Source organism: Puntigrus tetrazona, chromosome 9, assembly GCF_018831695.1.
Source record: "Puntigrus tetrazona isolate hp1 chromosome 9, ASM1883169v1, whole genome shotgun sequence".
In the NCBI taxonomy this organism is placed as follows: Eukaryota; Metazoa; Chordata; class Actinopteri; order Cypriniformes; family Cyprinidae; genus Puntigrus; species Puntigrus tetrazona.
Window position 1 is genome coordinate 13,158,425 of NC_056707.1, and position 15,485 is coordinate 13,173,909.

At 37.2% G+C, this 15,485-nt stretch overlaps 1 protein-coding gene across 1 annotated transcript; it reads right to left on the reverse strand.

Moving 5' to 3' along the window:
• Positions 1-1,859: 1,859 nt before the first annotated feature.
• On the reverse strand, positions 1,860-15,360 carry pgap1 (post-GPI attachment to proteins inositol deacylase 1). Its single transcript, XM_043249136.1, has 26 exons — positions 14,382-15,360; positions 13,616-13,769; positions 13,179-13,354; positions 12,341-12,512; positions 11,742-11,902; positions 11,597-11,649; positions 11,390-11,456; positions 11,214-11,319; positions 11,034-11,092; positions 10,857-10,940; positions 10,174-10,223; positions 9,986-10,037; positions 9,824-9,901; positions 9,572-9,647; positions 9,276-9,349; positions 8,974-9,025; positions 8,818-8,884; positions 8,601-8,706; positions 8,479-8,517; positions 8,201-8,385; positions 7,876-8,106; positions 7,455-7,590; positions 7,222-7,272; positions 6,914-7,128; positions 6,664-6,768; positions 1,860-6,190 (listed from the first exon to the last, which is right to left on the reverse strand). Exons 1-26 carry the CDS (start codon positions 14,511-14,513, stop codon positions 6,049-6,051), a joined length of 2,823 nt encoding a protein of 940 aa, XP_043105071.1. The 5' UTR covers positions 14,514-15,360; the 3' UTR covers positions 1,860-6,048.
• Positions 15,361-15,485: the final 125 nt, after the last annotated feature.

Genomic DNA, 15,485 nt, shown 5'->3' on the forward strand with positions numbered 1-15,485 from the left:
ACTCCCATATCGGTTTATATCAAAGCGCAAATTGCATAGCTTGGAAATCGCATTTAACGCAAGACTAATATACAGCAAATAATTAATAATTTGTCTTTACCAGTGAAAGACTGTAAATAACCCAGACATTATAGATTCCAATAAAACTTTATAATAGGATTCAGTCGGTTAACAATTGCTAATTTATCCATATATCCATACCAGTATCAATCAATTCATGTTTAAAACCGTGAATAATAGTAACATTAAGTTAGAATTACAGTAACGTTAAAGTACCTCTGAAACTAAAAATGATAATTCAAACAGAGACAGCGACCAAGAGGCAAAACCTCCAGAGCGCAGCTTTAAAAGCAGGATAGGAGATTTGGTTCAAAAACATTTGATGTTATACTAACTAAAAGTCTCTTCACATCCCAATATCGTTTGCCAGTTTATGTCATCTAAATGTTTTTATATCTATTTCTGTGGAATGCGTAGGTCCATAAATTATATGAGACCAACTAAAATGAAGGCCTGCCTGTCAAAATACACATTTCCATACCTCTGCGCACTCAGTTTGTCCAGAACTGATACGTCATTAGCGTGTTTCAGCAAGAGTGAAAAGCACTATTATTATGATATCGTGCGCTTTACATTGCACTGGTAAATGAGACATGAGATTGCGTTCAATGCTCCACCAATGCTGTCTCTCATTATGATGCTGGTTAGTCTCATTTGTCTGAGTGCATTCATGCGTTTCCAAAAAGACAGCTTGCTAACGCTAGGCTTTCTGAAATTGCTTACCCTACCTTTAACTATGAAGATAACTATATTAGCATCCACACCAGTATCGTAACATTCTGTTTATTACAAAAATGCGCATCATTTTGTGATTTGCCACTTAAAATGTCCAAGCTCTTTAAATTCGGATGGATTCTGATCGGCTGTCATTACAGTTCATCAGACGGAGATGAAAAAAAATGCAAGTTATAATTATGTTGTGGACTTCTGTTATTTTAAAGAAGGTGTTTAACGGATTAATAAATCATGCCAATAGAAAAATTTGGTTTGCATTAATGCGATTTAAATGCATTTTACATAGTTTCACACAGGACAAAACCCCCTCAACCCTCTGATATTAAACATTAAGGGCCACATTTCCATTCCACTGTGGATGAATCTTCTGTTTGATGTGACTGCACTTGACTCTATAGCCTGCGTTTGGTTGAGGACAGCATTTGTATTCATATCCTGTGGTTTATTCTAAACACTCATAGACCTGGATATCACTCGAGACATGCGTGCTCACATTAAGTCTGTGCCATCCTCAGAGTAAATACTGCCGACTATCAATGAGTTGTATGGGCCAGCTGATTTATGTATTTATGAATGAGGAAGGCCATTCTGTGAAGCGGTTTTAACAGTGCATCAGATATTAGAAGACACCGCGTTTCGATTTTATAGCTATCTGTCTTTCAGCCGAGATGAAAGAACTTCAACATCTCCAGTCAAATGGTGTTTTTGGCAACTGCAGTGGCCAAATCTCAGCACGACTAACAGCCATCTGTTAGGATGAGGGGGGGGAAAAAAACAACAACAAAACATTATTAAATGTGACTAATTAGCAGGAATAAAAATGGCAGTTACAAGATGTTTGAGGGATTTTTCACACACACACCCCTTTTTTTTTAAAGGGACAGTCCTGGGTACTCTTAGAAACTGGCAAGCTTAAATATAAAAAGCAACTAAAATAAAAACAAAACGTTATAATAAGAAATAAAAGCTTTCTGAAGCCGTACGCTAAGTTTGTTTGACAACCGTATATTAATTTAAAACATGACAATAATCTATAATAAAATAAAAAGACAACACACAGGAAATGTTCAATCAACTCTGAGTAAACAATTTTTATTGGAACTGCAGTAGTGCTCAAAAATTGCACATATTTTTGTGTAAAACAACATGTCAAGATATATATACGCACTAAAAGCCACTGACTCCACAACACATTATTTAACCTGAGAATGATCAGTTTGTTATTTCACCATATACAAAGCTTAGAGATAAACGAGCATTTACCTCGTCATCCTGCTTCGTAACATCTTAATTACAAAGCAGGTACACAACAACATCTCCGACACTTTCTAGCACATCTGTATATTAAATAACAACAGAAATAAAGCACGGACTGCCCTAATCACTGTATTAAGAAAACAATGATCACAACCGAATCACAGTGACGCTGCTTTTTGGCCAAACAGGTGCAAGCCAATGATGGTAAATCAGTCTGACTGCCGAAAGAAGTGCTAACATGTTAGCATAAATGTGCTGATAGACGGTGCTTCACATACAAGTAAAAAAAGAAGCACTGACAAATGTTCATTTACACTCTTACAGTTTCATAGTCACTGCACATGAGTGAATTACAAAAGCACCACAAACCAAGCAAAACGGCACTATAATCACACTTGAACTAGATCTCTTAGTAAACATTTTAGTAAATTATACTTAAAAAAAAAAAAAAAAAAAAAAAAAAAAAAGGTTTATTGTGAGCAATTTACAACTGCTGATTAATGATTTCAAATCAGAAGTAATATCAACTCCTTACGATATTTATAACAGACGAGTCACTGTAATGAGTGAGTCACTGCAAATATATTAAAGCACAACAGCATTTAGGTTCATGAGGCAGTGAGCTGCATACTATATATATATATATATAAAAAAAAAAAAAAAAAAAAAAAAAACAGTCACAGCTAAACTATAGCCCAGTCTGAAACCCTACTCAAAACCAACAGAAATACTGGATTTATGTTTGTCACAGAATATGTCTGTTGAATGTGCAGGCTTGTAGACTTAAATTCCCTCTAATCTAATATTTTTTCACTAAAAAGGTGGATTACGGTTTTGTCTGAGGTTTTCAGGTTAATATCCCTTTATACTGACCTGTTAATACATTAATATACTTAACAGATATATACATACAAAATCTTCAGAATGTTTGAACCATTTTTTAGCTTCATAATTAGCTTTTTATTATGTAAAAATTTTGTGTTTTTAACCATTTAAAAAGTCATATCTTAACATCATATTTCTGTTACACTTTCAGGTTTTAATTTAGTTGCCTGTTATAGCATACAATACTGTTCAGAAGTTTAGGGTCAGTAACTTTTTTCCTCATCTTCATCAAGACTGCATTTATTTGATAAAAACAAAACAAAAAACAAACAAACAAAAAAACATTATTACAATTTAAAACAAATATTTTCTATTAAATAAAATTTAAAATGAGATTAAATTCAAATGTTCTAAAAAGGAAAAGCAGAATATTTAGCAGTTATTCTCCATTCTTTAATGGTCACATGATCTTTCAGAAATAATTTTAATATGCTGGTTTGACGCTCAAGAACCATTTCTTATTATCACAAATGTTGAAAAAAAAAATGTCTTATTCCATTATTATTTATTAAAAGAATTTATTGATGACTAAAGTAAAAAAAAAACAAGATTTATTTAAAACTGAATTTTACACTTTTTTTAACATGATTTTGATCAATTCAATGCATTCTTGCTGAATATAGTATTCATGTCTTTTAAAAATGTAAAAACGAAAAATATTACTGACCCCAAACTTTCAAATGTTAGTGAAAAACTAATTCTAAGGGTCTTTACCATCAATCAGCTGCTACAGCAGAGCTATTAACCACATAACAACTCTATTTAACAAAACGAGCTAATTCCTCATTACGGTTTCACAGCAGAAGCCTTACTAACATCAATACAAACATTGCTGTCATTGCTGCAGTGTTAAAGAGTTGCTGTTGGATCTGTTTGGCTTCAGTGTTACATAATCAGGACAGATCTGGCCCTGAATTAGCAGTTCTTGCTTTGAGACATATAATCAGATCCTGGCCTCCAAATATTGTGGCACATCACAGTGAACACCAATGAAAACAATCGTATTGATAGAAAAAGAGGCAGCCTTTCACACTTTCACCACAAAAAAAAAAGCTTAAATTTAGCATGAGGCAGAGCAAGATTGCAACGCAGCGTAAAAACAACAAACATCAAAGCTCACCGCAAAATGATTCAAACGCACATTCAAGTACATTCACAGTGCAGAGACACGATTGTGTGTTTTTGGTCAATTACATCCTGTAAGAGGAGGACATCCGATTTAAATATCAGACTACTTGGATGGACTGACAAACATCCGTCCTCAGTGACGAGAAAGTTCAATCGCGAATATCAGAGAAGCAGGGGCATATTACAAGAAAGGCACCGTTCTCTCATTCGATTCAGGATGACCAAGAATAATTTCAGCTCTCCGGGTAAGCTGTCCTGAATCAGAGTTCAAGCCGTCATGAGCGGATCAAATGATGACGGATCAGATGGAGGCTGCTGAGCAATGTGTGAGGCATGGACCATCAACAGCATTCATCAAACGTTACAGTAAAAAAAAAAAAAAAAAGAAGCTGTGCAGACAGCAACAATCTCATGGCTACTGTGACTGTGGCAGTGTTTCTAATAACGTGTCTCAGGTTATAAGAGACGCTATAACCTTAAATGAAACGGCGGTGTCTTTTCAACACCGCAAATTGTGCACACCGATATAAAAACATATTGCTTGTCAGTCCGGTTTCGTGACACATAACCTCGGGATAACATCTCCAGACGGAATGCTATGCTACTCAGACTTGCCTTACAGCTTCGGCTAATGCAAAAGGGTGTTAATAAGAAGAGATCTGTCTAACACAGAGGTACTCCAGCACCTACAGGCATTACATGTGCATTCAAAGCTAAACGGCTTAAGGCAGAAATGACAGATCGAAGATAGAACAGGCAAAGAGATCCAGTCACACTCGCACGTAAACGGCACAAAAGCAAACAAACACCTAAAGCTGCTTGTACATCCTTCAAAGTCAACATGAAAATGCATTTTGTAACCCATTTTACTTCCGTGATGTGACATGTCAGATGCGCATACGATTGCAAGAGCTGCAAAGCTCGATCGGATGTCATGCTAGCAGTTTCGTGCAGCTCCCTAACTAACAAAATTGTTAAATAATGCTGTAATGCGATTCAAAAGTTTTGAAACTGTAAATCAGAGGCTACAGTGGCCAGAAAAAGAAAGGGATAGCGTTAATGTAGGGCAAACAATACAGTTCAGAGTGGTTTTACAATGCATTTGCTATGAAACTATAGACTTTTCAGTCGCTATCAACACTACTGTGATCTGAATTAATATATGAAATAAAATAATGAATGTGTATTTGGATTGGAGCAAATGTAGATGGAGTGCTCAATTTCTTAATTTTAAAAAACAAATCTTCAGAATAGCATGCACGAGATCAGGAAGTAAATAGGGTCAACTGAAAGGGCACCATTTTTAAAATTCTGGCTTATATGGATAAATGATAATTGTTACGGCTGATAACCATAACGTGGCTTTTAAAATACAAAATATACCATTTTTACAAATGAAATTCTACAAATGAATTGTAGGCGTCCCAAAATCATAATGTGCAATACGGAATATGAAAAAAAAAAAAATATACTGAATACCGATAAATTAATAAATAAATAATTGTATATAAAAAAACAAACTATAAAGCATTCACTGAAAACAGAAATGATACTGATAAACCCCTATCAATTAAGACTTCATGTTGACGAATTAACACTAAATCAGACATCTACACTCCCACACACCAACACACACCAGTATAGGCTAGTTTCTCACACACATACTGATTGAATACAGTCTTAGACGTAGTGTAGTTCAGGCCGAGGCTTAAGGTGTCTGGGAAACTAGCCTTACAAAACAAGGTATTGCTCATGAATACAGACATACCACCATTAACAAGTATAATACCCTGTACAGAAGCTACAAAATGACAAACCACAAGTCACATGACTCTGGGTGTGCTGGTCCACTGATGTCAATAGTCCATGTGAACACACACAGGGTTCTAAGGCTGTTTTGGTCTAGATCTGGTCTGAATTTATGCGAAGCCCATGTCTTGTTTTAATCTCAGTGCAGACTCACATTTAAAGTTTACAGGGAGGTCAAAAGTAGCAAGAACAAACCATGAGGGTCAGAGCTGCAGACAGGAAATAAGTGACTCTGTAAAGGTGCAGCGGACAAAAAGCCAGCATGCCCACACACAGCGGCACCAGCAGATGAAGAGTCAGATTCAGCATCAGTTTGCTGTAAAACAAATATAAATATAGACATAAAGCATTATTAGAACTTTTAACAAAAGACGTCCAGTTGACATTAATATTGCTCAAATATTTTTTTTTTTATAATTTTTTATAAATTAATACTTCAGCAAGGCTGCATTCAATTAATCCAAAATATACAGTTAAGGCGAAGCAAAAGTTATGAAATAGAGTTTCAACAGAAATATTAAAACTGCATATCAGAATGATTTCTGAAAGATCATGTAAAAAATGGCTGTTGAGAAACAGCTTCACCATCACAGATACAAATTACATGTTATAACAGAGTGAGTGAGTGAGTGTGTATGTGTGTGTGATTTTATAAAATATATAATTACAATTAAGCGATACCATAAATAACATCAACATCATGAAAAAAGGAGAGCCGTGATGAATATGACTATTTAAAATGAGATAAAATAAATATCATGAATAAATCTGTAAGAAATGCACACAAACCTGCGCAGGAGTGTATCTGTGTTGCAGTTGATGAGCAGAACAGAGCTGATGAGCAGAGGTACAATGTGAGGCCAGCAGGGGTCAGGATCCAGATGAACCCAATATCTGAACAAGATGCATGTGCAAATTAAACTCTCTTTCAGAGGATGTAGATTACTTTCTCTTCACTCTTAGGCAGTTGATCTGTTGTAGAACTTACTTGCAGTAGTTTAATAAGTTACATGAGAATTATCCTGTAAATGATGATTACCTGAGATTGTGCCTCCAGTGGATAAGGGAAGGGACGCTAAGCATCATGGCGAGAATAAGCAGTGTGGACAGACTAAAGTGGAGCTGCAGATCATCCCTGACGTCTTGTAGCACTGATTCTGTCAGTAAAGGGCTGCCATTACATTCGTTAACCTTACTGTGAGCGTCGCTGGCACGGAAACCATTTTCTGATTTTTGTGAAACTTTCGGAGGCGCCTGGTTTAACAAAAACAGAACATTTTGAGCTTACAGGTATTGTAAGCCAACTAAAAAAGTAAAAAAATTTAAAGTACAATAAGACATTCATACCAGGTTCAACATGTGGCTCAGTGACCTCTCTGTCATCTGTAATCTAAGCACCTAGACAAAGGCAAATAATCATCAGCGATTAAAATCATTCAGAAAAAAAAAAAACTCTACACTCAGATTAGAAAAGAGAAATATTATATTATAGGCGTCAATAAAGGTCAAAGAAACATCTCTCAAGGAGCACCTCTTGTAGGTATGAAAGGGCTTGATAAAAGGATAAACAGATCCCTCACCCTGTAGAGGTGGAGAAGAGAGGAGACCGTAAGAGCCAGCGCTCCACATGTGACGCCTCCCAGCACACTTAGAAAGATAATCAGGAGAATCTGAGAATGAAGACGAAGTGTGCCGCAATCCCGAGACACTGACGGTCTGCAGACAAACACAGAGTCACACAAACATTTAAGAAAAGTCCTGCAAAAACATACTAACGTTAATACTATTAACATTAGAAATCATTTTAATATAATTTATGACCAATTTGATGCATCCTTGCCTTTTCAAAATAAAACATTTTATCACTACTGAACTCACAGAATGATGATTGTTAATGTTTGACTGTTTGCTTTATATCAAAACGTTCGCATTTAGATGAAACACATCACTTCGAAAATCATCTGTAAATGTAGAGCACAAATCTGTTAAGATGATTTTTACCTGTGCATTGGAGCAAGAAAAAAAGAGAGGAAGCAGACAAACACTCTGAGGACTGCACTACCCCAGAACGCAATGGATGCACCGAGCACACACAGTAGTGGGGACACTATACGGGGCCATTCATGTACAGAGGCCTTCGAATCCTGGGATAGGCCCTCCACGGAGTTTAAAGGAAGAGCATCTACTGCAGGGAGACCCAGAGAGGACCACACATCCTGAAACCAGCTCTGCCTATGGCAGAACAATGGGGTGAAAAAAAAAATGGAGAAATAGATACGGTATATGCTGTAAACATTTTAGAACTGTGTAATTCACAAGGACTCACCTGAGCAGCAGCAGCAGCAGGAGGACGGGCAGTTCCAGTTTGTGAAGCTGTAATGATTTACAAATGCCCTCTTGTATTCCAGCAGGATGTCCAGATGTTTTGATGGAGCTCAGCTGAGCCCTGATCATCAGAAGAAGCACTACAGCCGAGTAAACAGGCAGGACTGGACCACAGAAACGCAGAATCTGAAGAAAAAAAAAAATCCTTTTGATCACGAGGAATACTCTGGAGCTAAAATTGATCAGTATGCCAAATAAAATGCAACAATGCAATCGCACCTGCCCAAGCACTTTGGGAAACGACGTCCGAATAGAAACCTTTAAAGAAAAAAAAATACAACATGTGTTGCAGGTAACCGATTAGTCAGACTTTGAGAAAACAACAAATGTGGATGTGATACCTTGTATTGACAGTTGGGGGCAGTGTGGAGTTGCAGGAGGGCACTGGAGGAGTTGTCTGGGCGGCTGGTGTGAAGCATGCTGTAGATGTCAGATACCGAAGGAATACTTTGGTGGGGGGGGAGACAAAAAAAGTCATAAATAACAACAATTTGTATTCTGCCACAAAAACAGCTGAGGAGAGAATTAATGGCTGAATTATGACAAATCTCTTGCTACCTTGCTGTATCAAAGGAGTCTTCAAGAAACCAAGGTACCCTCAGTCTGTACACACTGGGCAGTCTTTCTGTATAACAGAACAGTATACAGATGCAGTCTCACTCTTTTAATTCACAATGCTTCATTTCTGGCAGATAAAGTTGAATAACTGGTTACCTTTAGTGGTTTTACAGTGACTCATTATTGTTATTCTGAAAGCTTGATAGACCTGACAAGACAGACACAAACAAATTCACTTTTATTATGCTTTCGTGTATGTCTTTTTTTTTAAGTTTAGGATGTAACAGAATACAACATCAACTTAAGCAACTATTATAAAGACCATTAAGGGATTTGTACCATTACAAAAGCTTTTACTGTGAATAGATATCTTAAAGAAAGGAGAGGAATAAATTACTTGGGAGTATCTTAGGTTCAAAGGTAAGGAGAGAAGAACAAGGGAAGCTGTAAACGATTACCTGATGAAAGTCTTGCAGCTGTAGCGTATGAAGCAGCCCAGAGGAGTTAATGCTGACGTCACTTACAGTCAGGCCTACAAACAGTCACAATCAATAAAGAACGACATTGTAAGAATGTTAAAAGATTATTACATTGTTCTACACAGGGCTATTTTATGTTAACAATGTCAAAAAATAGCTCACATAGCTGGAGTTAAGGTAAAATGGGCAACTAAAAAGCGCTGCTCTGTGTGACAGCATCTGGTAAATGCCTTGAAAGTAAAATGCAAACACAAGCATGCAATTCAATGGCTCACCAAAGGACAGCACATGAGGCACCTGCACTGAGACAGTCAAGCTCTCCTCTCTCTGCAGCTCACACTCCACTACAAACTACAATCAGACAATCAAGCATTTAGAAAGCATCTAAAACAATTAGCTCATTGCTAATTAATTTGACACAAATCATCTTATGTTTTAAGAAGGGAAACATCTGCTCATGTGGTCTGTCTTGTAAAGCAAGTTTTGATTAGGAACATGATAATGTGGACTGCAAGTTGACTTCTAACCTCCGTTCCACTGGGGTTTGAGGCGTCAATAATGAGATGAGAGACAGACAAAAGTTGGCTGATTTTCATTGTAATGGCCTATAAAGAAACACAGATCATTTTTATATTAAATTATATTTTAAATGTAACTATATATCGTGTTACTGAATAAATTAGAATGACCTTATAGGCCGGAAGAAGTTCTGTCTGAGATGAGAGATCAACTGCTTGAACGCTGAGTAATGGGGAAAAAATAGATAAGAAGTCAATTTACAATGCACCAGACTGTGCTAGCTTTACGGGTGCAGATTCTGTACAGGCTTGGTAATTATTTATTTTTTAAAGGAACATCTGTGGTTTATTTTACTCACCACATTGAACCACTCATCTGTGTACAGCCATACAACCAGCTGGTCATTTCCTGTTGATCAAGAAGGACACACAACTCAAAATGGCTGAGAACGTTAACAATGAGCATAGGTCACAAGGAACAAATAATCGCACACTTTCTTGCAAAATGCTTGTTATAAAATAATTAGTGCTGGACAATGTTTAAGTGCATGCAAAATAAAGAAATTTTGTTTATATAATATATGTGTGCTGTGCATATATATGTAAAGACAAATATTTTTAAACATATATTGTATGTACATATTTATACAAAATATATTCTAAATAAATATTTAATACAGAAACATAACATATTCTTCTTAAATGCATACGTGCATGTGTATTTCTATATAAATATACACAGTACACACATATATATTACATAAAAAAAACTTTTATTTTGGATGCAATTAATCATGATTAATAGTTGCCCAGCACTAATAAAAAAATATGTATTTCTTATACAAAATTTAATTTTGCTTTTATGAGTCCATTTTACATTAAATGACATCTGAATGCACATTTTCTCCATAACTGGGACAGCATGTAAAAAGATTTAAAATTAATGCTAATACTTTTTAGCATTAGACCTAATTTCACCAAATCTTTAGTGACATTTAAATGAAAAAAGGTTTCTGAGTTTGATGCTGTTGGTCTCTCTCACCATATTATTACTGCGGCAGTGGAAATGACTGTAGGCTTTCCTTCGACTGGAGAGAGCAAACAGGAAGTACATGACTTGAGCTTCCTGCCAAGAGTTGGAGCATGGTTTACATTAGTGCAATGATCGGAGAGACTCTGCTGGCATAATTTTGTCTGAGATTATAAAACATATTGTCACCTTGGGGGCACTGTAGAACAGACGGAGTGTGTTGACCTCCTTCCACGCCTCAGGAGGAGCTGGAACGATGGGTGAATAGATTTGGATATAAATAGCAGGAAAAGGAGAATCAGATATTATCTTCCAGCAATGATGAAAACCGATAAGCCTATAAATATACATAGGCACACAAACACAGACCTGTGAAAGTGACGGGGGCATCCTGTGCCCCTCCAGGCTGCAGCACTGGGTGTCTAAAGAAGTGATAGTTCAGCACTGACATCCGCTTCTCAGGACTCTCTGTGAACTAAAGAGAAACATGGGCCGATAGAGACACCTTAAAACACACACTCACACTATAACAGAACATGACTCACCTGCCCTGTTTCAGGTTCAATAAGGTCAAAGAATGCCCGGACTGTGGCCAAAACCAGCTCCTTGCACCTTAAAGTATAGAGGATTTAAAATTAAAATGATCCAATTCATTAGCCAGGAAGCAAAGAGGCTTAAGAGAAAATTAATTAACTATCAGTTTTCATTTTCTCTCCATTCTCACGGAACGGTGCTAGGATGCAACAACATACCAAACGATGGAAATATGATCTGTGGAAACCCAGCTTCGGGGAACCGCAGTCGCCTAAAAGCAATTCACAAAACAACAAGGTAAGGGTTTTATTATTAAAAACAAATCCGGTACTGTTTGAGAAAACTTGTGACTAGTAGACCTACCACTACTGACATCTTATTGAGGTCATCGACGGGGCAGGACAGCGCTGTCAAACCAGAGCGTACCTGGAAGTCAAGGTAACCACCACCCACAGAGAGAACGGTTACATTACGAAGGTCTTCAGCATTTCTGGCCCAGCGATGCCTGACTGTAGAGTAAAACTCTACCACAGACAAGACAATTCAGCTGTTAGTTCGCAATCGAACAGAGAAAGTGCAATACACAAATAGCTTCTGAATAAACTAATTTTAAAAGATTATGAGGGCAGCATTTATTTATATGTTTTTGAAAGAAGTCTCTAATGCTCACCACCCTAACCGCATGTATGCATGTGAGCAAAAATACAGTAAAAAGAAATTGAACAGTAAATTATTACAAGTCACAATAAATGTTTTCCGATGTAGGGCTGAATTTTAAGCAGCTATTTCCTTCAATCTTTGGTGTTACGCTTTTCTTTAAAAATCATTGTAATATGCTGATTCCTTATTATCAGTGTTAAAAATAAATAAATAAATAAAGCAACTTTCGAACTGTAGTGTATCATTTAAACTCAACTCATTAAACACAAGTGTTTATGTGGGCCTGTAGGCTTTTTCCCTACCCAGTATATAAGGGTCCAGAGACAGGACAGGTGCCTGGTGGGGTGAGGCCTGGGTGACGATGAGGCTGACGAGGCGTGGGTTAAAACGTGCCAGGGTGAACAACGCTCTCGCCACCACTCCACCCATGGAATGACCCACCAGAACCACACCCGTGGGAGGGTCTGGACGATCCTGCAGACATGGACATGTAAAAGAAAGATCACCGGTTTGGATTTAGATGACCTACTAATAGCAATGACGCTCAATTACTAAGTGACTGAAAGGCTGGAATACACTACACAGCTTTTTGAAACAGTAGGCATCAAATCAAACACCACCAGACTTTCACATTGTTTAAACGCATGCAGAAACATGAGCCTCGTTTCTAAGAACGCATGACAAATAAAAACAATATGCATTCTCAATCATTTTCTGTTTAAGCTACAGAATTTCATCATTGTCTGTGTGCTGCAATGAGCTCTCACAATACCTCTTTCTTCATCAGAAAGTTTCAAGTAACCTCACATGCGTAAGATGTGCTGAATGAAATATGGAAGAATCCTCTGTAATATCTGTCAACTCTAACCGCCCAGAATCTGCAGAACAGCTCAGACTACGCAACTAGCTTTAATTTCTACAAACTGAACACTTATGCAATAGTTTTGTAGTGCATTTCATCTTTGAAAAAATATAAGCACATATATTTTGTGTGCTACCAACTCAAAACGAACGCTTGTCTATAAAAACAATCATTTCTGTTACTTAACCAAGTTGTGAACAAAAGTCAGTAATTCTGACAGAAAAAGGAAGGAAAAGAAATAGAAGGAATGGGGAAGAAAGATGCCCTTGACCTCTGACCTTGTAAAGGCGCAAGATGGCTTTGATGCTTTCATGTAGAAACTGAGTCTGCCTGTGCAAACTGCCCCCATACAGGGCCACCAGCTCTTCATTAAAGTCAATGGTGAATACGTTCATATGGATTCGTCTGTCCAGGTTCTCAGCCTTCCTCAATGCCACCGAACCCAGAGAACGAGCTGCAAGAGAGAGAGCATAACAACATCTCTGTGTGATCTCTCACCTCTGTCATTCTCTGTACTGAACAATCAGAGTGTATCGTAATTACTGGGAGAAAGTTAGAAGGGGAATCAAGATTGATGAAGTGAACAAACAGGTTCTTTTTTTTTTACACAACAGTCAAAACCCAACTTAAAGTATAAGTAAACAAAACCAAGCTTACATGTACATGTGAAAGATGTGCTAACTGAAATAATGAGGAAAAACCAGTTGGATCTCACCTTGCTTGTAGCTGCCCGCGTTCCCAGGCAGGAAGAGCACCGGAGCACCGGTTAGCTTGAGTCCTCTGGTCTCCTGGGCGTATGCTCCCTCTCCATACAGATACAGGCCGTATGATGGGTACTGGCGCGCGACGCGCTTCGGGAGCAGCACACGCTGCAAACATACAGGTGAAGAGAACGCAAGACAACAAGCAAGTCAAGTTGTAGAACAGGATTCCTGAAACAAACGCCACTTTAAAAGCTCAGGTTGCAGCGTGGGTTTCAATGCATGGCAGGCAGAGCTTCATTCTGAGATGTACTTTTAAGCAAGAGAATACACTAGGCTATATTTACTATATTAAGTGCTTACATGTGAATTTTTTTACTAATTTTTTAACAACACTTCAGTAACTAACTGGGCACATATTTTCCCTAATATTTATTATATTTCATATAGAAAATATTATGCATTTGAGGTTAATATTACCATGGTACCATAATGTTTTTTTTTTATTTAAATATACAAAACACAATTGTGAGACCTCTAAGTATGATATGACGAAGGTAAAAGAGGTTTTGCCTATTAAAATATTGTATGGTAACTGATGCTGCTGATAAGAAATGTTTGTTGTTGACAAAACAACAGGTAGAGGGACGGGTATTAGGAACTGTTCTACGGCCTGCCAGTGAATTGTGAGCTAGTGATATTGCTCTAATTAAAAGAAATGCTGCATTTAGTGAATTTCAGAGCAAACGTGTGAAGAAGAAGCAGCAGACTGATACTCACTCGGTATTCTGGGTACTCGAACATGTATGTCATGCTGCATCGGTTCTCCCCGAAACCAAACAACAGTTCCCGCAAACCCACGAGCAAAAGCCCCAGAGCAAAGCCGCAAAACGCGTAAACAGCGAGTCTCATGTCTCCACAAGATTGGTTTGATTTTATTTACAGATTCATTGTAATAGTGTCTCCGCTTTCCTCGTTGTAAACCCACACTGCCTGGTTAAACCTACAGGAAACCTCCTACGGACCTGTCACATGATGTCACGACGCAGACAGGAGAGCAGCCAATAACCTCTTTAGTAGTTTCTGGGTTTGACCAATCAAAATTGACCGTGGGCGGGACGGCAGGAAAACAGTGGGATCATCGTGGAACATCTCTCCTCTATTTAAAACGTAGAAAGGCGTGAATAGAGGGTCCGTCGTGTATTCTTGTATGCCTGCATCGCGAATAATAACCCATCATGTATCAGGAATTCATATTATTCAGTACACGGTCATATCTTACTATAATGGATATAAACATGGTAATATTAAAAACCATATTAGTTGGTTTTCTATCACAATTTATCTGGATATTTGTGCATGCTCCCTGTAACTAACGAGCAATCAACAGTAAAAGCATTGGAGATGGTTTTTGTTGGTTTTTACATGTAAAACACTGCAAGTAGAAAATTACATAACATAGTATAATAATATAGTATTTGCTTTTTTGCTGTTGCTTTTACACTTTTTGTTTAAGGTGTCTGAGATTGACCAAAGCATGTTATGCAATGTCTAGTGTAAACTTTTATAGAAACACAAGCAACATGTTTGTTATTTAGCACAAAAAGGTACTTAAATTACGAAACCAAGAATCATTTACATGTAAAAAACAAAATCCTAATTTATTTTCTGTACTGTATGTGACATCACAAAAAAGTAATATTCTAGAGAAAATTAAATGTACAATATTTTTATGAATTATGATTTTATAATTTTTTTTGCATTAAAACGTTTTAAATAACATGGACGTTTTTATAAAACAGTTACAGAACTTACTGGTCAGTTCATCATTCTGTATGAGCCTGTCTTTCAAAGTATTCAGGCTTTGGTCTTGGTGGCTTTGAT